The 26,109-nt window shown below is 41.8% G+C and overlaps 1 protein-coding gene across 1 annotated transcript in view; it reads left to right on the plus strand.

The window, feature by feature from the left end:
• Slc9c2 (solute carrier family 9 member C2 (putative)) overlaps nucleotides 1-26,109 on the plus strand; it is a 64,651-nt gene that overhangs the window by 30,037 nt on the left and 8,505 nt on the right. Inside the window, exons 15-26 of the mRNA XM_005364014.3 lie at nucleotides 43-140; nucleotides 1,226-1,345; nucleotides 3,835-4,033; nucleotides 5,187-5,375; nucleotides 7,426-7,575; nucleotides 10,939-10,990; nucleotides 12,641-12,789; nucleotides 13,596-13,721; nucleotides 18,177-18,275; nucleotides 21,631-21,798; nucleotides 23,054-23,185; nucleotides 25,816-26,001. Coding sequence (XP_005364071.1) covers nucleotides 43-140; nucleotides 1,226-1,345; nucleotides 3,835-4,033; nucleotides 5,187-5,375; nucleotides 7,426-7,575; nucleotides 10,939-10,990; nucleotides 12,641-12,789; nucleotides 13,596-13,721; nucleotides 18,177-18,275; nucleotides 21,631-21,798; nucleotides 23,054-23,185; nucleotides 25,816-26,001 — 1,668 coding nt within the window. The remainder of the gene's footprint in view (nucleotides 1-42; nucleotides 141-1,225; nucleotides 1,346-3,834; nucleotides 4,034-5,186; nucleotides 5,376-7,425; nucleotides 7,576-10,938; nucleotides 10,991-12,640; nucleotides 12,790-13,595; nucleotides 13,722-18,176; nucleotides 18,276-21,630; nucleotides 21,799-23,053; nucleotides 23,186-25,815; nucleotides 26,002-26,109) is intronic.

Consider the following 26,109-nt stretch of genomic DNA (forward strand, 5'->3'; position numbering starts at 1 on the left):
TATTTATAAGTATAAAATACTAAAATATCAAAACTGTTTCAGAGCAGCTTTGAAAAGCAATGTAATGATGGGGTCCTTGGGGTAGAGGCGGCCCGGATATTAATTGGTGCAACCAAAAGCTACTGCCCCATCCACGGAAAGTAAGTGAGACACTTGTTTATTTTTTTTCCCAGACTGAATGAATATGTGGCTATGAACAAACTGAGAATTAAATGAGGATTAACCAATCTATCATCTTGGCTCTCTCTGTGTCCACCTATTTGTCCACCTGTGCCCTCATCCATCTGTCCAATAACATTTTCCCTCTTCTTACTCCCGCTCCTTTTCTTCCCTCCCACCCTCCTTCCTGCCCTCCCTCCTTTGGTCCTCTCCCCCCCCTTGCTTTTTTCCGCGCTGGGTCTTGAACATGCTTGGTAAACTCTCATCGCTCTCTCTGTCCCTATCCCGCATCTATCTACTCTGAATGCCCCTCTTTATTCTGCCTCCCACGCTCATGAGTTTCATAGATGATCAGGCTTCGATAAGAGACAAAGGAATCCATGAATAAGATTCTAGAGAGCTTTAATTCCTCTTCTAAGTATTTTGTTTTTGTATCATATTCTCTAAGTTATTGGAAAAAGAACAGCAGCCTGGATTTTGTTTATAGATTGCTCTCCGGGGATAGAGTGAGCTCTGGAGTAGTTGGCCTAAATGATGGTATGGCTAGATGCCATGCAGTGTGGTGGGAAAAGCTCATTGTCTTAGAGATGTATCAATATCCGGTCACTGTCCTGGCTAGCATTAGTGAGTGGGTATCTGAGACAAAACTGTGAGTCAGTGGCAGAGATAACAACTGGGTGGTGATTACTATATCAGCAGTCTGGTCATCTCTATGGGAGACCTATCATTGGCCTGGGGATTATATTTGGGAAAGCCGGGGCATTCAGTTGCCTTTAGGGGCGCGTAACATGAGAAAAAGGAAGCTTAATTCTAAAACTCCTAAGGGGGCTGGTCCAGAGAAACTTTAATTAGGTCCTGTCTCAGGTCAGGAAGGGTTCTAGGAACATGGGCACAGGAGTCTCAGGCTAAAAGTGTTTCTGAAATATGACCACGGATATGGATAGGTGCAGGAACAAAGGGCTAAGACAGCATATTCAGTAAGCTGACATTAATATTTAGTATATCTTCCCCTTTTATTGTCCTAACTGAGATACTATTTTTAACAACACACATGTGTTTTTCTTAGATTCATGAGTATTTCTGATGTTTCAACTTATGTGAGAGCTAGGAGTTGGCTTATAAAGTTTAAAAACATGTTAACTTACTTGGAATATCACAAAGAAAGGATACTTTTCACTGTACCTGGGTAAGTATTTTTTTTTTTTTTTTGGTTTTTTCGAGACAGGGTTTCTCTGTGGCTTTGGAGCCTGTCCTGGAACTAGCTCTGTAGACCAGGCTGGTCTCGAACTCACAGAGATCCGCCTGCCTCTGCCTCCCGAGTGCTGGGATTAAAGGTGTGTGCCACCACCGCCCGGCTACCTGGGTAAGTATTACGGACCTTTAAGAGCATCATACTCAGAATATCACCACTGCAACACTTTTAGAGTAGATCCCCCTCCTATTTAGACTAATTTTGTGACAGATGTTTACAGGTTAAGTAGTGACTGAACAGTGTATTTGCCTCTTCTAGCTCAGCAACTTCACTGACATCCTTATAGAAGAAGATGATGGCATTTTAGGGCTAGCTCGTATACCAGGTTTCTTGCATTGCTCGTCTGGGTAGAGGACTGGGAAAGCGTGAGCCATACCGGCAGTGGCCCAAATCTAGCCCAAGGCAACCTTGTTTGTCGGATAAATGTCTAAAATTAAGGAAAATCAACTGTACCTTAAGAATGTCTGATTTTCCAAAATATTATTAAATACATGCTCTGCTTAGCCTGGGTAGAGTTTTTACTTTGTTATATAGACCGTGCACTTATATAATTTTAGAGCAGGAAAACAGCTTCTCTTTTCCAAAAGAGGATGCAAAAACAAGAACATACAGGGAATATTTTCTGCTTTCTTCCATTGAATAAATTTAAAGAGAACATGAAAAAGTAAACCCTTAACATCCTGACGTATGTTCAAGAGCATTGTTTCTCATTGCTGTAATGGGATTCTGGACACAAAGCAGCTCAAGAAGGAATAGCTTTGGCTCACAGTTTGAGGGGCGTAGATCGTCATGGCAGAGAAAGGGTGACCCTGGGAGAGTAAGGCTGCTTGTTCAGATCTGGGAGCAGTGAGAGAGGATGTCTGTCTGTCCCTTTCTGCTTCCCTCCCCCCTCTCTTCCTCTGTGCACCGCCCTACCCACCGTAGTCACACCTGCTGTGTGTTGATGATTCCAGCAGCCATGCCATATCCAGAAGATAGCGCCCCACAATATCCATCTTCATCCTTTGGTTCTCACAGTCCTTGCACCTCCCATCCAAGATGTTCCTTGAGCCTCAGAGAAGGCGGGCGGCATCAGTGTCCCATTTAAGGCCAGACACTCAGCAGTGCCTTATTTTGACCAGTCATGAGTCCCACTTGGACTGTAAAAGATGGAGGCTGAGAGCCGTGTGAGCCTATGAGAATACACATATATATCTGGAAGGCATTTGACAAAGCATCAAGTGCAGGCCCACTGGGAGGACTGGGAGCTCCTGGCCATGGGCTTTTGGTTAGATCTATAGTGGTAGGCATATATCTTGTCCAGGGGAGTGGGCCTCCAATCTAACCAAGATGTGGTTGTTTCTCTCAGCACATCCATGCCAATATTGAACCAGTGGGCATATCTTGCCAGGCAGTTTATCACGAACACCCTCAAGGTCCACAGTTGACATTTCTCCGTTGACAGCCTAGATAGCACGTTCCATCACTGTGAGTGCGAGCCGCAGGGAGGAAGAGTCCAGTTCAGTTTCAGCTTCACCTCTCTGTGTTCTGTGTCCAGAGTAGATGTCGTCAGCGATAAGGATTTAGAAATGTAGAATATCTAGTTCTAGTGGTTAAGCAGGAACAACGACAATAGCCTTTGTATTGTTTTGGAAGCCTCTGGGAGCTACCTAGGCAAAAGTCATAAGGAAGAAATCTCACAACCAAGATGTTTTTTAATCCAATCAAGTTGGCTAGTAAACAGCTATCATATCCAGAGACCTCTTTTGTTCATTTCTATTTTGGATGGATTAGAAAGTTTTAAGAAATGAATATGGTAATTTTTTTTTTTCCGAGACAAGGTTTCCCTCTGTAGCTTTGGTGCCTGTCCTGGAACCAGCTCTTGTAGACCAGAACTTTGTGAGTTCTGGCCTCGAACTCACAAAGATCTGCCTGCCTCTGCCTCTTGAGTGCTAGGATTAAAGGCATGTGCCACCACTGCCCTGCACGAATATGGTAATTGTTGAATATTTCTCCCATTTAAAAATTTTAAACAATGCTAACGAATAACACATATCCCTCTACGTTTATTGTTTCTTGCTTTTAATTTATTATATACATTAACAGAGTCAGCCTTTTCTCTTCCTCTACTATAATCTCTATGTAAAGTATGCTAGCTATTATTATTATTAGTAGTATTTTGTTTTTTGGAGACAGGGTTTCTCTGTATAGTGCTGGCTATCCTGGAACTCATTCTGTAGACCAGGCTAGCCTCAAACTCAGTGATCCATCTGCATCTGCCTCCTAAGTGCAGGGACTAAAGGTTTGGCTGTAGGCTTGTTTTTTTTTTTAACTTACATATTTAATATTATGTCCAGTTTGATTTGTTTAGACTGATGTTGGCCTTCACTGCTTACTTGTTATACTTTAAATGACTTGATATTATTTGCTCTTATTTTTTTCAGGAATAATAAATTTCTGATTTTTGTCTATCGCATTATAATTTCAGAAGAATTTGAATATGCCACATATATTGTAGCAGTAATGTATATTTTCCCTATGATAATACACATATGGCCAACTGCAAGAGAGCTAAATATATCAGCACTGATGTCCATAAACTACTATTTTATGTTTTTATACACATTAGAATCAACACTGAAGGTACTGTGGAAAATAGAAATATATTGTATAAAAAAAGAATAATTCAGATATTTTGAATCCATTTTCTGTTATCTTATTATCAAAATAACTTGATACCAGAAGCTATTTGTTATTGCAGCTGATGGATCCTGGGATGTTCACAGCCTTAGTGTCAGTCTTGGCCATCGGCTGCATCTCATCCTAGTAGAGAGACTCCCAAGGGTTAGGTGATAGAAAACTGGTATTTCAGGTATAAACGCTTCCCTCAGATGATTCATGGAATGTATAAGCAAATACAAATGAATTGGCTTGAAAGTCACGTGCCTGGACAGGAGACTCAGTGATGGTAATTGATGGTGCTTCGTTATTAATAGTATTGCAGCAAACTTGTCTACTGCCTTTAAATTATTATTTTGGTTTTGCAGCTCCATTATAGATGCTATATTTTGAGTCTCACTAAACATTTTGATGTGTATTAATAATTTGGGGGAATTCCAGACAAGTAGCTTAAAATTCAGATTTTAGAATACAACTCATGGGACTGGAGAGATGGCTCAGAGCTTAGAAGGGGCAGTGCCCTCTACAGGGTCTGAGTCCAGTTCCCAGCAAACACACTGAGTAGTTCACAATTAGCCATTGTAGACACAGTCTTTCTGTCCCGTCAATCAGCTCTATCCCGCCAGCCGGCTCCTAAGTAACCACACAGAAACTTAATATTAATTATAAAAACTTGGCCGGTAGCTTATGCTTATTTTCAGCTAGCTCTTGTAACTTCAGTCAACCCATTTCTATCACTCTATGTGATCCTCTGACTCCATCCTTCTTCTCCCCAGTCTTCTCTCTGCCCCCTAAATCCTGGCTAGCTATCAGTCAATTGTTTTTTTTTTATTAAAAAGGACAGCAACACATTTTCACAGTACACAGAAGGGTTATTCCACAGAACTCCAGATCCAGGGTATCAGATGCTCTCTTCTGGACTCCATGGGCACCTGCACACAGGTAGTGTGCGTAAACATATGCTCAGGTGAATACACACATACACATAAAACAAAAAGGTCACACCTAGGGTGTAACTCACTTCTAGCTAACTTACAAGTTTAAATATTTCCCTCTCCCCTATGTCAATATATAGTTGTTATGGAGTAACATATATTCTGTTTGTGTTTTTAAACAGATAATGATTTTAAAAAAGAAGTACTTTCTTCAGAATTGGAATATTTTGGATTTTTTCATCATAGTTATGGGAATCGTTGATATATTGTGCATCTACTTTGTCAAGCTGAGACCAGACAGCTTGATTCTGATCCAGTTTACAGTGGTGATAGGATATTTAAGAATAATTAGGTTTCTTCCTATCTTTAAGGTAAGGCTTCCTATGCTAAAATACTGGTTCGCTGCATGGTTTACTAAGTGAGTTAGTAAGCTTCACTCTTTTGAGAAAATGAGAGAAGGAGCTGTCTCTTTCAGAATGTTCTTCAAGCAGAGTTTCTTGGGTTTACTTAACAGAAGTATGGGTGAGGCTTTACTTACAGAGGTGACTCAGAATTGGCAGGTCAGTTTCTTTCCCCAGCAGTCCTCACCATTACATAATCTGGGGAAGAGGCCTTGTGAGCCTTTTAAGTTTCAGGGACTTTCTGATACTTGTGAGTGGTTTATTTTCTGAGTCTTAAGGAGACTTCCTCCAGAATAGAATGTTTCATTTTAGAGGAGATGGTTAAACAAACACAAAGCTATTGAGTGTGTGCCCAGCAGTTCTTGATCAGTTAGTTAACCCTTCTGTCTTGTACTGCCTGAACAAAATCATAGTAAAGTGTATTTAATAGATCAATATTATTTATAGTTGGGTTTTTTAATTAAGCACTTACTGTTTGCCAGGAACTGGGGCAAGTACTTTATATACTTTATCCAGTTAAACTCTTACAATAACCTTCTGGGGTAGGTGTAACTTCTACATAAAGTTAGGTGCCCTAAAAATTAGCCTCAGTCCAAGGTGACTTCAAAAAGAAACATCTCTGTCTTCGCAAAGGTTGGGAAAACATTGGAGATCTTTATTTTAGATGCCCTAGGCATCAGTGGTCAGCTCAGGGGGTGTCAGTGTATCACAAGAGAAGACTTTGAAAACATTTTCTTTAAACAAAATCCCTCTACACCCAAGTTTGGAATCAAATGGCAGCTCATACGTTCTAACTCTGTTCTTTTAGTTCTGGCACCATGGTACTATTTTCTTGTTACTTTCTCCTCTACTGATATTGAGTCTCTCACCGAATGCTCCTGTGCTCTGACCCAGCATTGTCTCTATGGGAAGCACCTTGCTGTGACAGTTGGCTTTGGAGCAGTGGCTCCATTGGGTTCCTAGGCCTTACATATTAGTTTCATTTTGCTTAGGAGGAAACGGAGTCCTCAGAGTCACAGGGAGTTTGCTGAAGGTCACAGAGATAGTGACTGGAGAGATGGTATAAGAGATCTCAACCTCTTAAGTCGCTGCATTAGGTGGCCGCAGCCTAAAAGTAGAGAAATGTATTATTATTTTATTATTTATTTATTTATTTATTTTTTTTTTTGAGACAGGGTTTCTCTGTGGCTTTGGAGCCTGTCCTGGAACTACCTCTGTAGACCAGGCTGGTCTCGAACTCACAGAGATCCACCTACCTCTGCCTCCCGAGTGCTGGGATTAAAGGTGTGCGCCACCATCGCCCGGCGTAGAGAAATGTAGAACAAAGAAGGAAGGAGGCCTGCATGGTGCAGGGAGAGCGTTTATTCCTCAAAGCTGTTACTCAGCGCCCTGGGCCACCACTTCTGCTTTCTGATACTGAAGAGGAGAGAGACTGCCGTACAGGGACTGGGACTCCACCTAAAGCTACAGTCAATTATTCACAGAGCTTTGACTTTCAGGAGTGGTCACAAAGCCAAGTGCGTATGGATGCAGTCAGTGGCCCCGTTGACCACACACCACAGAGTCTGACACTGAACTTCTGGACAGGACCAAATTCTTCATTTCTAGAAAGTTCCTGAACATGTTTTTTGCTGGCCTACATTTGACACTTGGAGAATTTCTGCCAGAATGGGTGTTTTCCTCATGATTTTTTTTTTTGTTAAAAAAATAAATTAACACAGAGTATTAGATTTCAATCTAGGGTTTTCAAATAAAACTATATTTTTATTAATTTTGCTCCCTCCTCTACCACCCCATTGCCTCTTCTTGTACACCCCAGTCTCTTTTCCACTTTTCTGTCTCACGGCTCTGTTGCCTCCTCTGCCTTGCTCAATGCCTTTAATTCCCTCTGTGGTCTCCACAGCCTGTACCTACACGCTCTCCTGCTTACGTGTATGCCCATAGCATTGTAAACTCGACCCTCATGAAAGAGAAAACACTTAATTAAATGCATGATTTTTCCTTCACCTTATTGCTCCAGATTATAATACCAATACTAATAAATATTGCGGACGTACAGATCAAGAAGAGCCTCAGTTTGATGTACAGTATTACAAAAGGCTATGTCAAAAGTCAGGAAGATGCCAAACTTTTGGTCAGGCAAATTTCTGGTCGTGAATCAATCTATCAGGTGAGAAACAGGCAGAGGATGGGTGGATGGGAATTACCTTACCTAGGTATACTCTTGTCTTTAGGATCAGCTTGTCAGGTATGTGACCAACAGACAGATGTCAGTAGTCAAACAGGTTCAAAGGTTTGTTATACAAGGTTCTTCAGAGAACAGTGTAAACTTTCATGTGTGTATGTGTGTGCATACGCGTATATGTGGGTGTATGGTTGTGTGTGTATGCACTTGGGTGTGCTCTGTGAGACCCTATCTCAAACAAAATAAGACAAGACACAACAAGCAAAAGCAATAATGATGATGATGATGATTACCCACCAAAAAGAGAACTGAAAATGCTGAACAAAGCCAAATGTGAGCTGGGCGCTTACGGAGCCTCACGGTGAAGCTGATGGTCGTGGAAACAGTACTGGTAGTGAGATGGGTGTAAAGAGTGAGTAGATCGCGATGAGTCACTGGTCCAAGAAGAGTTGGCAAGTAAAAGTGACTCAGCTTGCTCCTGCCCAGCCAGAAACAGCCCCTGTTAAATGTAATGCTTAGCCCTCTGTGTGTTCGCTAGTCCTCTGCGTGTTCTCTAGCCCTCTGTTGCGTTCTTTCTGTTCATTTGCAGACCCATTAAAATGTTGCTTTAATTTTTTTGACCATCATTTTGATTATTTTTTTCTCCTAGCAATGATTTCTCTTCTTTCCCTCCCTCCCTCCCTTCCTCCCTCCCTCCCTCCCTCCTTCTTTCTTCCTCTCTCTCTCTCCCTCTTTCTTCCTCCCTCTCCCTCTCTCCCTCTTTCTTTCTTCCTTCCTCTCCCTCTCTCTCTCTCCCTCTTTCTGTCTCTTGAGTCTCTTATTTGAAAAGTTTCTGTTTCCTGCATGCCTTCTGCACCCTTGACGTCCCATTTCAAAAGTGGGAATTGTTTCTAGGTTATGCTGGACTACACAGTGAGTTCTAGGTTGGCTGAGGCTACACAATGGGACCCTTTCCCTCCCCTGCCACAGCCCTCCCCAAACAGAAAACAAAGAAACAAAACAGAGAACGTGGAGAAGTTCACAGGGGAAAAGGCTTTAGAAGGAGGAAGATGAGAGAAGACAAACCAGGGAGGGCGCTAAGGACATTTGGAGACATTTAGGAGCTGGCAGAGGGATCTGGAGGAATTGCCTTGATAACTAAGGTAGAAAAGAAGCCTCCATTGGCACTTTAAAGGGAGAGATGACCCAGTGGTTAAGAGCACTGGCTGTTCTTTCAGAGGCTCCATATCCATTTCTCAGCAGCACCTCACAGTCATCTTTAGCTCTAGCTCCAGGGATGTGATGTTGGCATCTAGTCCCCCAGGTACCAAGCACTCATATGGTGCAGACATAAATTTGGATGAAACACCCCTACACATGAAAGAAAATAAAAATTCAGAAACAGAGGACTTCAGTAAAGACTTCAGTGACTTTTTGAGATATGTGTTAGGTAGCTGCTTCTTCTGAAGTGACTGGGTTTTTTTTTTTTAAATTTTTTTGTCTCTTTGTTCTTTGGGGGGGCACCACCCAGCTCCCAAATAAATACACGGAGGCTTATTCTTTCTTATGAATGCCCAACCTTCGCTTGGCTTGTTTCTAGCCAGCTTTTCTTAATTTAAATTATCCCATCTACCTTTTGCCTCTGGATTTTTATCTTTCTCTGTTCTCTATATCTTTCTTTACTTCTTGCTCTGTGGCTTGCTGTGAAGCTCGGTGACTGGCTCCCTGGAGTCCTCCTCCTTCTTGTTCCTCCTTGATTTCCTTTTCCAGACTTCTCTTCCTATTTATTCTGTCTGCCAGCCCTACCTGTCCTCATTCCTGCCTTGCTATTGGCTCTTTATTTGACCAATCAGGTTTTAGACAGACAAAGATACACAGCTTCACAGAGTTAGACAAATGCAGCCTAAAAGAATGCCACACATCTTTGCGTCATTAAACAAATGTCCCACAGCATAAACAAATGTAACACATCTTAAACTAAATTCCACAACACCGGGTGTTTCTGGAAACTGGCCTATGGCAGTTTACCTGCAGTGAGGCGACCGACATTGCCTCTCTGGTAGTGATGTCTTTGAAGGCAGGAGGTACTGTTGCCCAGAATCTCAGTGTGAACATAAATTCAGTTCTGCACAAAGGAGACTTAGCATAATTCAAAAAGGGCTGGACGTGAGTATGTTGGTGCCATGTCTAATACTATTACTAATATGGAAGTGTTTCATAAAAGATGACATATCTCATTTGCATATACAAAGAAAGGGATTTACTAGGTGTAATTTTTAAAAGTCCAAACAAACAGGAAAAAACAATTTCTTCTTGTTTAAGCTTCAGATAACAGACCTATTGAAGGCGTAAGTCACAAACAATGCCACAGCAGTTTGGAATTATGATTAATAGGGTGGTATTTATTTAAAGGGGAAAAAACTTACAGATCACCGTCAGCCCTCTGCGCAACCAGGAAGGGAGCCTAGTCACTGGTGGAGCAGGAAGTGAAGAGAGAGAGGAGAGGGAAGTGGCCACTTTTTTAAAGGGAGAGAGACTGCCCCCAATGGGCTGGTATCTCAGTGGCTATAGGCTGGAGGAGCGGAAGGACCTCCCACAACAACCTATTGTTTCCGATAAGCAGTATCTGAATGACTTTCAGGCGCCTGTATGTGACAACCCAGAGGACTGTGCTTTGTTGCCTCCGAGTTGGTGTGGCTAAGAAAACGCTCCAGAAAGACTGACAGCTGGAGTGAGCTTTATGAGGAGCACTGCCTGGGACACAGTGAACAGCCCACTGTAGCTGTCGTGGGGTTGAAAAAGCAATCACACCATCTGTTTGCCTCAGTGTGGAGTTACTTCTCCGATTATTTAAGGAGTGGCCTTTAGGAGCATGAACTCGTTTACAGAGCATGTCCACACCATTCCACTTGTTAATGTGCTCTTGGCAAAGTAGATCCCCAAATAGCTGTGTCCCTAGGCATGCATTCAAATAGGTCTCTGCCAATGAGAATTCTTAGTGGTGCACAGTGGAGTGAAGGGTACTTTCCTTCCTCCTTCCCTCCCTCCCTGTTTCTTTCCTTTCTTTCTTTCTTTCTTTCTTTCTTTCTTTCTTTCTTTCTTTCTTTCTTTCTTTCTTTATTCTTTCTTTCTTTCAAAATAAAAACAGTTACAGTAAAGCAAGGTACTTATGCAAAACATCAGCCTTGCACCATTCATAGCAAGGTGAGTCCCAGTCTGGGGAATACAGTGAAATTCTTCTGGAAGACAAAAGCTCCCCTAAATCAAACTAAGTGAGAATTCCTTTGTGACGCTTCTTTAACTTTTTCTCTGGTGATAAAATCAGGATTGTACTTGGTGCAATAAGAACCATTCCTTAATTTCTTACAGAAACTGTATGACATTTTAGAAAAAAACAAACGAGAGGCTATTAAAGAACTAGGTGAGTGATTGGAGCATTTGCTTCTCTGTTTTGTTTTGTGAGTCTATAGATTTTATTTCTCTGTGCTTCAGAAGGCCAACATCCCAGATCATGGTGCTATGGAGGTTGGTTTCTGGTGAAGCCTGGCTTCTTGGGGGGTAAATATGGCTGCCTCATTGCTGTGTCCCCATTTGACCTTTTCTGCATGGACAGAGGAACTCTGGTACCCAATTTCTCTTATAAGGATGAGAACCCATCTTTACACAGTGGGGACTCCACCATTATGGCACCCTTCAAGCCTCATCACCTCTATGAAGGCCCTTTTCTAAATATGGTCACATGGATTAGAGCTCCCGCATGTGACATGGACTGGTCACATGGATTAGAGCTCCCGCATGTGACACTGGTCACATGAATTAGAGCTTCCTCTCTGATTGTGGGTCACTGACAACACAATTCTGTTGGTGTCAGAGTGAAAAAGTTCTGGGAAGAAAAAATTCCAAAGAGCCAGAGAACTCTCTGGAGGAATTCAACCACAGATGGGTATTTTCTCCTTCCTCTGTGGGCATACACTCTATTTTTTAAGCTTTTCAACTCTTCAGTGAGCATTTGTCCTTTTGTAATAGGGAAGGTTGCACAGAGATGCAACCCCTGTCTCCCTGGGGGAGCCTTTTCTTGACAGATACTCCTCAAGGCTCTGTTGCTCTGCGGATAGCAGAAAAGTAAGACATACAGAAAGAAAGAAAGGCAATAAGCTTCAGGCACAAGGTAGATAAAGAGGAACAGGTTAACTTAAGTTAAAAGAGCTAGCCAGAAACAAGCCTAAGTTAGGCCACACACTCATAACTAGTAAGAAGTCTCCATGTCATGGTTTGGGATCTGGCAGGCAGCCTGAAAGAAGGAAGCCTGGTACAGAACATTAGAGAGAGCCTGGCAGGTGCTGTGTCAGTGTAGGGAAAAGGTGGAGGCAGGGGTGTCTGCTCAGATGCAAGATCTGGGCTCTCAAGGTTTTTAGGAAGAAACACACTAAGGTTAGCTTTGACAAGAAGTTGTTTTGCTTAGCGTGGTTAGCTTGCCTGAGGCCACGTGGCTAATAGGTGGCAGTCAGATCTCTAGCTTTGGTGGATCTGGTACTAAAAATCTATGCTCTAGATCGTGGCTACCCTTTATTTTACTGGTCACCTCATTTTAGTGAAAAAAGATGTGTAAGTACCTTCCATACATACATCAGACATGGTGCTCAATGTAAAGATGACACATAAAATGCTAATTTTGGCCGAGAGTCTAGTCCCTGACTTCTTGTATTATTACAAAGGAATGAGAATGCCACTTGATCTCACAAGACACACCTAAGTCCAGATGTTCTTTCTAACGAAAGGCGTTTAGTCATCCAACCACCAAAGAATACATAGAGGATGAGGCAGAGATGTCAAAACAATACTCTAGTGAACTGAGTTTTGACACAGAAATAGGTAGTGAGATACCATGGGGATAAGACAGAGAGTGGTGTAGTGGTGGGGGAAACTAGTTTTCAATCTTCTCATCCATTTGATGGGATGCAAATTCACCCTACTAGCCCCAGGAGTTCTGTGAGAATGAAAGGCTATGGTACAATATTAGTTGTTATTGTGGTTACTGCGTAGGTTGCTTACCAAGTCTATTCTTTCCCAGGGCTCCTAGAGCACGAAGGACGCGATGTTGTCATTGCCCTGAAGACAAAGCAGGCCATCCGCCATGTGATTGCTAAAGCCCTGAAAAACCTCACCTTCCTCTGGTCAAGAGGCATCATTGACAAGCACGAGGGCATTGAAATGAATAAGGTAGTAATGCAGTCCCCACCTTGTGTGATTCTGGAAGCGCAGGAGTCCCAGGGTGGAATGAGAGGAGGAGTTTGGGGAAAGCGGTTAACCACAGGAGCTACCTTGACAATTCCGGGCATTCTTAATGCCCTTGGCAATCAAAGCCAGTGCTGCCTGGCATGCTCCAGCAGTCGGAACACCTTGACTCAAGCAACTAAAGCCAACTTCAGTTAAATTCAGTGAAGAAGCAAGCGTGGAGATTTAAAAAACAGGACGCAGAGGGCTTGCAGGCTGTGTGCCCAGGCTTCAGGAAGGGAATTAAAGAAAGACTTAGAAAAATTTCAAGATTCCTTACTTCTTATCAGAATTGTCTCTGAAACATTCCTCTGGCTTGTTAGCTAGACTCAGTAGATTGATTGATTGATTCCCTCTTCTCCATTTACTGGTAAAATTTGTATTGCACAATTCCACCAACTGGGGCATTTGTGGAGACCATAATATATTTGTAGGGCTCTCTCTCTCTCTCTCTCTCTCTCTCTCTCTCTCTCTCTCTCTCTCTTTCTGTGTGTGTGTGTGTGTAAGAGAGGGTAGGATGTAATAGTTGAATTATAAAGATGAGAAGTTTGATCTGAGTTAATAAGTGAAATAAGAGGAAGGTAACAGGAACAAAAAGAGTATAATATACATGGCAGTGGGGGCGGGGGTTGTGAGTCAAAGTCCGTACAGCAGAAGCGTATTTAGCATTTAGATTTCCTTGGTTTTGACTTCATGCCTTTTTTGTTTTTGTCACAGAAATGATCACCATAATTTCTCATGTTCATTTTTAGGTACTTCTTACAAAAATAAAAGCCTTGAATAACTTTCCAATGGCAATCCCACCTCCAACCCCAGACAAATACCTACCCAACATCGTTTGGATGGAAAATAAAGATGTTCTCATTGAATTCTTCAAGGTAATAACATCTTCTGTTCTGGTACAGGATGTAAACATTTCCCCTGCCCCAACCAATGACTAAAGAAATGCTTATCAGAAATATGACTTTAATTAAATAAGCTTTTTTTTATTGAAGACATCAGAAATCCAATTTAAACAAGGAGAAAATATTCTGAAGAATGTGGTTGCTTTCACAAGTGAAGAGCCATTTGGCTATCGTAGGTTGATTTGCTATAGCAAAGTACTGCAGACCAAGTGGCTTTCAAACAACCAAAAAATTTTTTTTTCATTTTTTTAAATTTATTTATTAAAGATTTCTGCCTCCTCCCCACCACCGCCTCCCATTTCCCTCCCCCTCTTCCGATTAAGTCCCTCTCCCTTGTCAGCCCAAAGAGCAATCAGGGTTCCCTGCCCTGTGGGAAGTCCAAGGACCACCCACCTCCATCCAGGTCTAGTAAGGTGAGCATCCAAAATGCCTAGGCTCCCACAAAGCCAGTACGTGCAGTAGGATCAAAAACCCATTGCCATTGTTCTTGAGTTCTCAGTAGTCCTCATTGTCCGCTATGTTCAGCGAGTCCGGTTTATCCCATGCTTTTTCAGACCCAGGCCAGCTGGCCTTGGTGAGTTCCCGATAGAACATCCCCATTGTCTCAGTGTGTGGGTGCACCCCTCGCGGTCCTGAGTTCCTTGCTTGTGCTCTCTCTCCATCTGCTCCTGATTTGGACCTTGAGATTTCAGTCTGGTGCTCCAATATGGGTCTCTGTCTCTGTCTCCTTTCATCGCCTGATGAAGGTTAATATTCAGGAGGATGCCTATATGTTTTTCTTTGGGTTCACCTTCTTATTTAGCTTCTCTAGGATCACTAATTATAGGCTCAATGTCCTTTATTTATGGTTAGAAACCAAATATGAGTGAGTACATCCTGTGTTCCTCTTTTTGGGTCTGGCTTACCTCACTCAGGATAGTCAAACAACCAAAATTTACTTCTCATGCTGGGTGGGTGGTAGCACACGGCTTTAATCCCACTCGGGAGGCAGAGGCAGGAGGATCCCTGTGAGTTCGAGGCCAGCCTGGTCTACAAGAGCTAGTTCTAGGACAGGCTCCAAACCTATAGAGAAACCCTGTCTCGAAAAACAAAAAACAAACAAAACAAAACTAAACTAAAAAACAACAAAAGGAAGAAAGAAAGAAAGGAAGAAAGAAAGGAAGGAAGAAAGAAAGGAAGGAAGAAGAAAGAAAGTTAGTTCTCACAGTTCTGGAATCTGGGAAATCAGCTGGGAAATCCGAAATCAGGGCATGGTCAGATGTGGTGTCTGGTGAGAGTCTGTGTCTGGTTTATAAATGATTGTCTTCTGATCCTATCTGACAGAAGGAGCAAGAGGGCTCTAGGGCGCTAATCCCAAACATGAGGACTTCACCCTTATGACCTAAGCACTTTCCAAAGGCTCTGTCTCCTAAAAGCCTCACGCTGGGGCCTGGGACTTCAGCATAGGAATTCTAGGGAGACACAAACATTCAGTCTAAAACATTAGCCAACCTTGGGCAGGGTGGAAAGGCTTAACAGAAATTTGTGAACATTTTTTTTTCTTCTAATGCTTGGGTACAACAAATGGGTTCTCAAATCCTAGTTTTGTGCTTCGGTCCGGACTCTTGGGAAGTTTGGTTGGTGAAGCTTGTAGCAGCTGTCCAGAGGGAAGCCTTGTTGGCGGAATCTTCTGGGGGTGGTTTGGAAAACAGATGGTGTCTAATAATGGGAGAGGGCTAGCCTGGGACTGGGAAGAAGCACTTGAAGGGTGCTTGTTAAAGCTTGCATCCCCTGAAGGTTTTATTATTATTTTTAAACAGAGTTTTAAGATAAAATTAGAATTTGGTTCCTTATAGGTAGTAATTTTCACAATGATTGACTGGCCAGCCAGCAATGAACTAGAGCCATGGTAAAAAGGATGAGAAGATAACTCCACATGCTAAGGACTCACAAACATCTTTATGGACAGCTCAGGCACGGCCTTTCTCCCCTCCACAGTTAGTCACACTCTGCAGGGCTGGTGGGTTTTCTCCCTCTGCCTACAGATGCAATGCGCTGGTTAGGTGGCTCCTAACTTTCCTAAGTTTTGCCATCTAAGTCAGATTTCACCAGGCTAAAACTCACACTGAGTTAGAAACTTGTGGTTGTCTTTTTAATCAGCAACAGCCCAGCACTCTTGCCTGGGTTGACAAATCCGCAAGGCAAAAGAGCAGAAGCATCTCTTATTGTAGATGAATTCATCCTCACTGTCTGTCCTAGCTACGAGGAGCCAAAATTGCAAAGCTAACTTTCTCTACTGCTCCCTGCTTCCAACTCCCAACAGTTAATTACAATGGCAATTATCAGTCTGGGGAGACGGCGCAGTAGGTAAAGCATGTGCCGTGCCAGCGTGAGGACCTGAGTTCAGAACCCGTGTGAAGTGGGGTGTAGTAGCACATGTCTGTAGTCCCAGTGTCCCACGGTGAGAGAGAAGGCAGAGACAGGTATTCCTGCCAGCTCCTAGATCAGCTGTCTTTGAGTATGAAGAAGTGAACAATGAAAAAGAGACCTTGTCTCAAACATGGTAGAAGGTGAGGACCAAGACCTGGGACTGTCCTCTGCCCTCCATACATGGACTGTGCGTACACACACACACACACACACACACACACACACACACATACACACACACACACACGAGAATAGTCTATAAAGATCAGTGTAAAGAGGTTGGTAGAAAACCAAGGCTGAAATAATACATAAACAAATCATTAACCTTAGATCCCTTGGATTTCTAGCTGTAGCCTTGCCAGTGTTTGCGCGCCATCACACAATTGAGAACAGCGTAGAGTGGGGGTGAGAGCTGCTTTTCTCAACTTCACGCTCTGAGATGGCCAGTATGGGTGATTTGGAGACCTGTTGATTGCATTTATTTCTCAAATGACAACTACTACCATAGTTTTCCTATTACAATCCCTTCACTAGCTCACTTTGTTTAAAGCCCAAACTCTTTTCTACGCTCATGAGCGTCTTCAAGACCTGGATCTGGACTTGGTTATGCTATGACTTTTGTGGGGAGGGGACTTAAGCAGTTTTGCTTTTGTAGGCCTGTTCCTCCACAAAAATATGTAGAAAATTCTACTTTGTATCTGTTGGTGTTATTATAAAAATAAGGATATCAGACTGGGGAGATGGGAAAGTGTTTGCTATGGCTGGCATGTGGACCCGAATTTGAGTCCCTAGAATGCACGTAAAGCTGGACACGGTAGCATGCCTCTGTAGTCCCAGCTTGTGGTGAGATGGAAGGCAACAGGAAAATTCCTGGAAGCTTGTGGCCAGGAAGCCTAGTGCACACAGTGTTTCAAGAGACCCTGTCTCAAACAAGGTTCAAGGCCAGGACAGACACCCAAGATTGTCTTCTGACTTCACACGCAAATACACACACAAACACATACACAGACACACATTGTACATATCAACTCACACATCATACACACTAAAAATGAATATATTACAGCATTTTCTTTTCTTTTTTTTTTTTAAAGATTTTATTTATTTACTTGTATACAGTGTTTTGTCTGTATGCTTGCTAGCCAGAAGAGGGCACCAGATCTTATTACAGATGGCTGTGAGCCACCATGTGGTTGCTGGGAATTGAACTCAGGACCTCTGGAAGAGCAGTCAGTGCTCTTAACCTCTGAGCCATCTCTCCAGCCCCCCAGCATTTTCTTTATAAAAAAACTTTATTCTCATTACTGTTTTAAAAGAACTTAAACATTTCTGTGAGTATATAAAGTATGTGGAGCCCCAGATACCTACAATATTCTGATGCCTAGGGATTGCTAAGTCTGGTCTCTGTCTCTGCTTGAGATATACTTAATATTTTGCAATTATCTCAACTGTATACCTTGTATTTGCTACTAGGTCTTTTCACATGTATCTGCTATCTGCTGCTCTTCTTTCGGGATTCAGCTTAGCTATCCCCACCTTGCTGGTGAGGGTATCACAAACAACTGGGGAAAACCCGTCTCCTTTCCTCACCCCCTCCAAGTGCTCCGTTCCCATCTCCATTGCCACAACCACCACACTTTATTGACACCTGTCCCACCTAAAAGCCCTTCTGCGGCCCAGAGTGGGCTGCCTGGCTTGACATTTGCAGCCCAAGCCCCAGTGAGGGTTAAACACTTCCTTATTTGTTCATTTACTCAGTCATCCCCTGATCATTTACTGGGTGCTAGCATTATTTGCTGTGATAAGTACTCAGCATGAAGTTTGTTCTTGTTTGCCTGTGTTTTTATTTCTTCAAATTGATGTGATATATATATATACTATAACTAAGAATCCCAGAAGATGTTTTCCTTTTTTATGCTATTTGAAAACTATTTTAAATTTTAAAACCTTATTTCTGTTTAGACAAGTGGTCTACGAAATTTTAGGATTGAGCTCCCCCTGCTTTATTTTGCCATTCAGGAAAGAACTCGACTCACCTATTTTGACTACGGCGATATCATCTGTAGAGAAGGTGAAATGCCCCAAGGAATCTTCTTAATTATTTCAGGAATGGCAAGTGTAAGAACAACTAATTTTTCTTCATTTAAATGCATTTTGAATACACAGTTGTAATTTAGGGGTAAGTTCTGGAGCTGAAAAGTTTGAAATTGTATGTCTCTTCCACATGATACCATTCCTGTGGAGAGTAAGGATGGCAGCTGCGACAGAATCTTCACACTTAATACTCGAATGTGCTTTCCATTTTACAAAGTGCACTCAGAGTTGTTACTTACTCTTCACAAAAAAGCTGGAGGAATTAGTAGTTCAGGATGTTCAGGCGTGGAAACCAGTAAGCACTTGAACTCATTTACCTAAATGAGCGTTCAGGCATAAGCGCTTGGCTGCATCTCTGAGTCTCACAGGTCAAGTTGGATGAAGAAAAAAACAAAACTTTTCAGTTGATCAATGAGGAGACTTTTGTTTGAGGAGATAGAGATAGATAGATAGATAGATAGATAGATAGATAGATAGATAGATAGATAGACAGACAGATAGACAGATGTTGTCTGAGTTTCTCTCCTGCCTGGTTTCTGTCCTCCCACCAGGTCCCACAGCTATTTAGCTCCAAAGAAATCACACAGAGGTCTATATTAGTGATAAACTGATTGGCCCATTAGCTCAGGCTTCTTATTAACTCTTTTAATTTATATTAACCCATTATTCTTGTCTATGTTAGCCGCATGTCTCAGTACACATGTCTCTCAGGTCACATCTTGCTTCTTTGGTGTCTGGACAGGACTGGGGAGGAATGGGCTTCCTCCTTCCCAGAATTCTCCTGTTCTCATTGACCTGCCTCTACTTCCTGTCTGGTTGCCCTGCCTATACTTCCTGCCTGGCTACAGGCCAATCAGCGTTTTGTTTAAAACATAATTGACAGAATATAGACAATTGTCCCACACCAGATAGATAGATAGATAGATAGATAGATAGATAGATAGATAGATAGAATATGAATTCTGTAGTGTGATGGGAGGCAAGAATCCTGTCTCCTCCTTCATACTGGTATCTTAGTAGTTGACTACAGTGGTCAGCGTGGCTTATACACTGATCAGTTCCTAGTTCCCAGCTGATGATTTTTTGTGACAAGCCTTTGTCCTAGGGAAAAGAGTATATTTAGCTTTTGAATTTTAAAATGAGTATTTCAGAAACTTTCACACTAATGAAAATAAGCTACTGTGATAAAAATAATATGAAGAAATAATTTAATACCAGGGATTTGATTCTAGGCAGTTTAGTTCATTGGTTGAACAGATTACTTTTTGCTATCATGAGTAAGCACTGGGTTGAAAAAACTGACAGAAATCTCAGCTCATTTGGAACTTATTTTCCAGTGGAAGGATAAAAGGAGAGGACATGGTATATAAAATAAGTTAAATATATACACATTTAGTATTGTAAAAGAGGTGTCCTAGGAATAAGGATTTCTCCAGGAAACTTTCATGCCAGGGATAAAGATGCCCCCATAGGACCTCTGATGTCAAGACTGAGCAAACTCATCATCGCTTGCCTGTGCTCAACCATTTTTCTTCACTCTTGTAAAGTTCAGGGTTCTGCCTAGGGAATCATGCTACCCTCAGTGGTCAGGTCAATTTAAAAAATCAAGACAATCCCTCACAGACATGTCCATAGAAGTGCCTGGCTTAGATCATTCCTCATTTGAGACTCATCTCAGGTTATTCTAGGTTATGAGAAGTTGACAGACTTTGTGTGTGTGTGTGTGTGTGTGTGTGTGTGTGTGTGTGTGTGTGTGTTTCTGGTAACAAAACTGGTGGCCATGAAGGGACAATATGTTGGGTCTTTTGGATATGGCACCCCCAGAATCTTACCTGTGGCTATCTGGTCCTGAGAATTTTTGTTTGTTTTGTTTTTTTGAGAGAGGGTTTCTGTGTATAGATCTGGCTGTCCTGGAACTCTGGAGATCAGACTTGATTCGAATTCAGAGATCCACCTGCCTCTGCCTACCAAGTGCAGGGACTATAGGACTGTGCCACCATTCTGTCTCTCTGTCTGTCTGTCTGTCTGTCTGTCTGTCTGTCTGTCTGTCTCTCCCCCTCTCTCCTTTCAAAGTGTTAGTGTCTCTCACTGCCTATGAAGAAAACAACATAGCATAAAGAATGGGAAAAATAATTTATTGCAGCTTTGTCTATAACTGGGAAGAGGACAATTCTCTATCTCTCTATGCATTTCTCATAAAAATGAACAGAATGTAAACAAGAGTCAGAAAATATACACATGGTAGTTCTTCTCCTGATAGATGAGTCTTTCTTCTGACACCAGGAATTCTGTGGTGGCTCATCCTTATTCTCAGCCTGGAAATGAGATCTCTTTGGAGTAATATTCCAGTCTAAACATTAAATTCATTTTTGTTTCTTTGTAAGCCTTCTACATATCTTAAAGGCAGTTGTATACAGTATTTTTATTGTGATCCATCCCACAAGATCAAGCGTAGAATTTTCCATCAATGGTGATGTTTCAGTCCTCAAAAATTTTCAGATTTTGGAGCATTTTAGATTTCAGTTATCTTAGGTTAGGGCTCTCCAACCAGGAGTATGTTAAAAGTGATGGAGAAAGGAAGAGGTTACTCTTAAGGTTTATAAAAGTACTTGCGAAAGGCAATGTGATTTGTTATTTAATCCTTATAAGAATCTTGTGTTTTTTTGTTTGTTTTGTTTTTCAGTGCTAAGGATTGAACTTGAGGCCTCAAGCATGTTAGGCTAGTGCTGGTATTTTGAAGGAGCTGTGGGCCGCATTCCTGCTGCCTGGCTCCTGGCCGCCAGCTAGCTTATGCCCCGAAATAATTACACGGAAACTGTATTCTTTTAAACACTGCTTGGCCCATTAGTTTTAACCTCTTATTGGCTAGCTCTTACATATTGATCTAACCCATTTCTAATATTCTGTGTAGCACCACGAGCTGGCTTACCAGGAAAGATCTTAACCTGCGTCTGTCTGGAGTGGGAGAATCATGGCAACTGCCTGACTTGGCTTCTTTCTCCCAGCATTCTGTTCTGTCTACTCTGCCTACCTAATTTTCTGTCCTATCAGGCCAAGCAGTTTTTTTTTTATTAGTTAACCAATGAAAGCAACAGATAAGATACAAGACCCACCTCCATCACTGGTACCCCTGAGCTACATTCCTAGGTCAACAACTTGACTTTTTATGTGAGGAAAACCTTTGCCTTGAAGTGTTAAAATATGGACAAAACCATGACTTTTGTGAAAGTCAACTCTTTCCTTAATTCTTGACAAGAATTAAGATTAAAAAAAAAATCTTTGACTTGCTCTAGAACAATCGTAAGACAGAGTTGAAGCTATTGGAATACTCAAAGAATTTAACATTTTTATTTCCCTTTTCATAATCTCTCCCCTACAGTTGCATAGCTCATCTCCCACCTTTGGGTTAGACTCAAACCGGGGGACTGACAGACAGTTCAAGACTATGTACACAGAGTACTGTACCAGTGGAGATGTACTTGGTGAGCTCAGCTGCTTGCTTAAGCGTGAAATTGAATATACTGCCATCTGTGAAACTACTTTGCAGGTACAAAATACTTCTGTTGTAGGTTATTAGTTAATTCTTGACGAGAAATGCCAGTATCTTTTCTCTAGTTGGGTTGTGACATTTTATTTGATCACATGATCAGCCAATGGTAGCAGTATGGACTAGCTCAGAGAAGAGAGATTTAATCTCTCACAAATGAATCTCTGCTGAGCTCTGCTGCATCCTGCCTGTGGATAAGTTACTTAGCCTCTTTGGGTCTTGGTTTCCTTTGTATTTAGGTTGAGAGGAAGCCTGTCCTTCGATGTCATGGAGATTAGATGACGTTATGGTCTGCAGTGTTATGCTGTGTGAATTGCACCATTCTAAAAGCATGGAAGAATACTCATTTGTTTTCAAACTCCCTTCCTTTTGTTTACACTTGCCAAGTATCACGTTAGTTACTGGTTCAACAAAAAAGTGACTGAAATACCATTTGGTGTGGACAACCCTCCCAAAAAGATCTGCAGTTCCTATTACAAATTGTTCTCAGTTTTCTAGGCTGATAGAAGGAGCATAGTCTTAGGGGGATGTGGAGAAGCAGGAAGGAATGGTGCATCATCCAATTGTTTGTGGGAGAGGAGAGAAGGGATGTATTTAGTCACAGATCTGAATGAGCTCATGACAATTCATTACGCTGGAGTCCTGGCAGAGAGGAAGGAGTTTGCTTCTGAAAAGGGACCTTGTAAGTCAGGAGCACTGTGAATGAACTGCGGTGAGAAACCCATTTCCCAAATCTCAGGCTCATGAGCCAGAATTTCAATGTAACTATTGAATGATGAATATCTGGGTATACATTTTTTTTAAAAAAAGATTTTCTTTTTATTTTTAATCATATGTAGGTGTGTACATGTGTGTGTGTGTGTGCAGGTGTGTGTATGTGAGTGAGTACAGGTGACAGCAGAGGCCAGAGGCATTGGATCCCAGGAGCTGGAGTTGCAGATGGTTGTCAGCCACCTGACCTGGGTTCTGGGAACCAGACCTGGGTCCTCTGTAGAAAAGCCAGAGTTCTTAACTGCTGAGCCATCTCTACAGCCCCTCAGGGGCTACTTTTAAAGTGTATACCTTTCACTGGACCACAGATTTTTATCATATTATATAATCTTTTCACAATGCTAATTCTTTTAAATATTAGAGTACCATATTGATGCTAGAGTATCCTTGAGTTGGTAACTAGTTGTCTGAGGAGATGGTGGCCATCCTGTTTAATGACTGATTTTAATTTAGCTGTCTGTGTCCTGGTACTTTGTTATTTCAGGCTTTCTTCATCTCCCTGGAGGATTTATATGAAGGTTTTGATGTCTTCTGGCCATCTCTGGAATATAAAATATGGCTCAAGCTTGCTCTTGGAGTTGCAAATCAGTATTTTGAACAAGTTATTGCTGGTGAGGTAAGTTATATAAAGAAAATGTAAATACATTTGTAGGCACGAATTTTTTTTTAAATGAAATACATCCCATATTTTTCAGACAAAGATAGAAAGAAAGGTGGTGTTTGATTTTTTAAAGTTGGTTTTAACAGCTGTCTTATCCTAAATCCCTGTGAGCCGTTAATCCTCTTGTCACAGGCTATCTCAAAGATCCTTCTAAAGAATAGAATTAGAAGCTTTTGACTAGGTAGATACCCCCAAAGCTGAACTTATCATCAATCCAATCAGAAGAATTTAATGAACATCTCTTAGGTTTACAGAACTTGTCAGCTAGCTTTTCCTCCAAAGTGTAGTGGTTCCAGTCGGCCCCTGGCCAGCGTCATCTGTAGTCTTGTGTTTGTAAGTGACTTAGTCTTTATTCTCACCCCTACTGTGAGTCAGAAGCCTAGGAGGTGAAAGACCGAAAGCTCAATGATTTCCGCTTACTGTAAACCTTGGGTTAGAAACAGTGCATCCTCCAAGCCAGTCAGGTTTTGTTTCCAAACGATAATTACCTTCAGGAAAACCTTGGCGGAGGAGTAAGGCGAGTAAGAGCCTTTTCCTTTTATGTTGCCTCTCCAGAGGAGTAAGACAATTGCTCGTCTAGAATGAGCCCTTAAGACCAGGATGTTGAACTCTTTCAACAGCAGGACAACTGTTCTTTATACTTACATGTTGATTCACAGGCCTTGCAAATTCATGATGTAAATAAGAATGTTCCAATATAAAATGTCAGGGACAATAATGTTTATCCACAACCTACTTAGCCACACTATTGCTGTGATAAATATTCTGACAAAAGCAACACCCATGTTTATTTGAGGGCACAGTTCAAGGGCACAGCCCATGCTGGCAGTGAAGTCAAGGATGCAGGATGATGCCACTGTCACAGCACACCTGCCGTCAGGAAGTGGAGAGGGATGAATGTAGATTAGTGTTCAGCCTCCCTTCACTACTCTGTGCCAGTTCAGGGTCCCCTGCCCAGAGAATGGTCCTGCCCACAGTGAAGATGGAGCTTTCTCCGTTAATTCACAGGTCAAGATAATCCCTCATGGACACACCCAGAGGGCCACTTCCCAGGTGATTCGAGATTCTTTCAAACTGATAGCACTAACCATTACCTCTCCAGTCTTACTCTTCAAGGAATATCTATTAGATATTCTCCCCTACCCCATCAGATAAGTTCAGAACCTCATTTATTCTGCCTAGCAAAAAAGCATTTCATTTCCCCCCCCCCAATAACTCAGTGGCTTTAAGAAGGGGAGGAGAGACTGTCCGAATCAAATAATGTAAATACAGAAAAAACAAATTTAGTACTTTGGGTATTAAATCGCATCTTACACAACTTGAGAAACTTGATTGTGTCCTGACTATTAGGTGATACTAAGGATTTCATAATTAGTTATTATTAACTCATTAGTGACATTGTGGTTTTATAAGCAATCCTTTAAAAACGTCACTTTCAACTGAGGGTAAGGAGGTAGAAGCATGAGGATCAAGAGCGAGAGATCAACCTCAACTACAGACTGAATCTGCTTTAAAACAAAGCCAAAAACAAAACAAACAAAAATAATTTTAGGTGTGAAAACCTGAAATGAGAGAGAAGCTGGTTTTTTTTTAAACACTAATAACAACAGCAACAAAAAGAAAGAACAATTGTGAGAAGATTTTAGGACTCTTTTCCTTCTTTTCCTTCTGATAACCCCATGAAAGAGTTAACCAAAGAAGACTTTTTAGTACCCCAGACATTCATGAATGCTCTTTACTTCTCCACTCTATTGAAATATTCTCGCATTTTCAAACCCTGATACCATACTTCTAGGTTCTTCCCCCTACTTGTTGCAAAATTTTCCATAACCTGTTTGCTAATTTTCTTATGTTTTTGGTGACTTGGCTGAGATGATGCCCCTAGAAAATAAGCCCTTCGCTTGCCTGTTGGTGACTGACAACCAAAGGTTTCCCCCAAAGCAAGGCGAGCTTCTGCAGACAGGAAACATCTGGTTCAGCCTTCTTTCCTTGGGTTGGACTTGGGTGCCTTTATTTTCATGTAGCATTCTGCCTGTATTCAAGTTGGTCTACAAAGTTCCCCCACTCCTACATAACCTCATCTTACCTGGCTACAGAGACTCTACTCCCAAATAAAGTCATATTCGGAGACACTGGGGCTTCATCTAAACCTTTGGGGTACAAACTCAAGTATATCCACAACAGCTGCTGTTCCATTCCAAAGTCTTCGTTTCTGAGCCTTGCTGTATGGCCCAGATGCAATGTCTGGCTTGCCTTGATTTGGGGCTTTGTTATTATTGCACATTCACTTGTCAAGTGAGACATTTGCTTACCGCTAGAAGAAACCTATGCATCTTCAGCCTGGTTAAGCCTAGAAGTCCAGTAGCACATGGCTGACCACACGGTGATACTGATGGCTCATCAAACAGGGAAACCAAATTCAGGGACATTTGCAAAAGCCATGCTAAACGTTAGATAGATTCTGTCAATTCCAGAATCTACGTGTATTCTGACATCCTCAAGGAACTCAGACAAGGGCACCTGTTTCCTTCCTAATAGCATGAATTCGTCTCTTTGATTTATAAAGAATTGTGATTTTCTTGTAGGATTTAAAGTTTCAGAAGTGTGTGGTGTCCAATTATGCATATGTGGAGACTCTGTCAAGCTATAATGAAGTGACTCTTAATCATGTGGCCATGAAAATCGTTATTCTTGTGTACGGCAATGTAATTAATAGCAAGACAGAAGAATCGCATGTTGCACCCAGCATTATTCCTAAGTCCTGTGATCAGGTAAAAAGTATAATTTCTAAAGAGCTATTTGCTTTGCATTGTGCTCCATAAGGAGCTTTAAAATTCAGATGACAACAGTTAATTGTGTGCTTAAAATAGCTAGTCATT

This window comes from Microtus ochrogaster (genome assembly GCF_000317375.1).
Source record: "Microtus ochrogaster isolate Prairie Vole_2 chromosome 6 unlocalized genomic scaffold, MicOch1.0 chr6_random_2, whole genome shotgun sequence".
NCBI lineage: Eukaryota > Metazoa > Chordata > Mammalia > Rodentia > Cricetidae > Microtus > Microtus ochrogaster.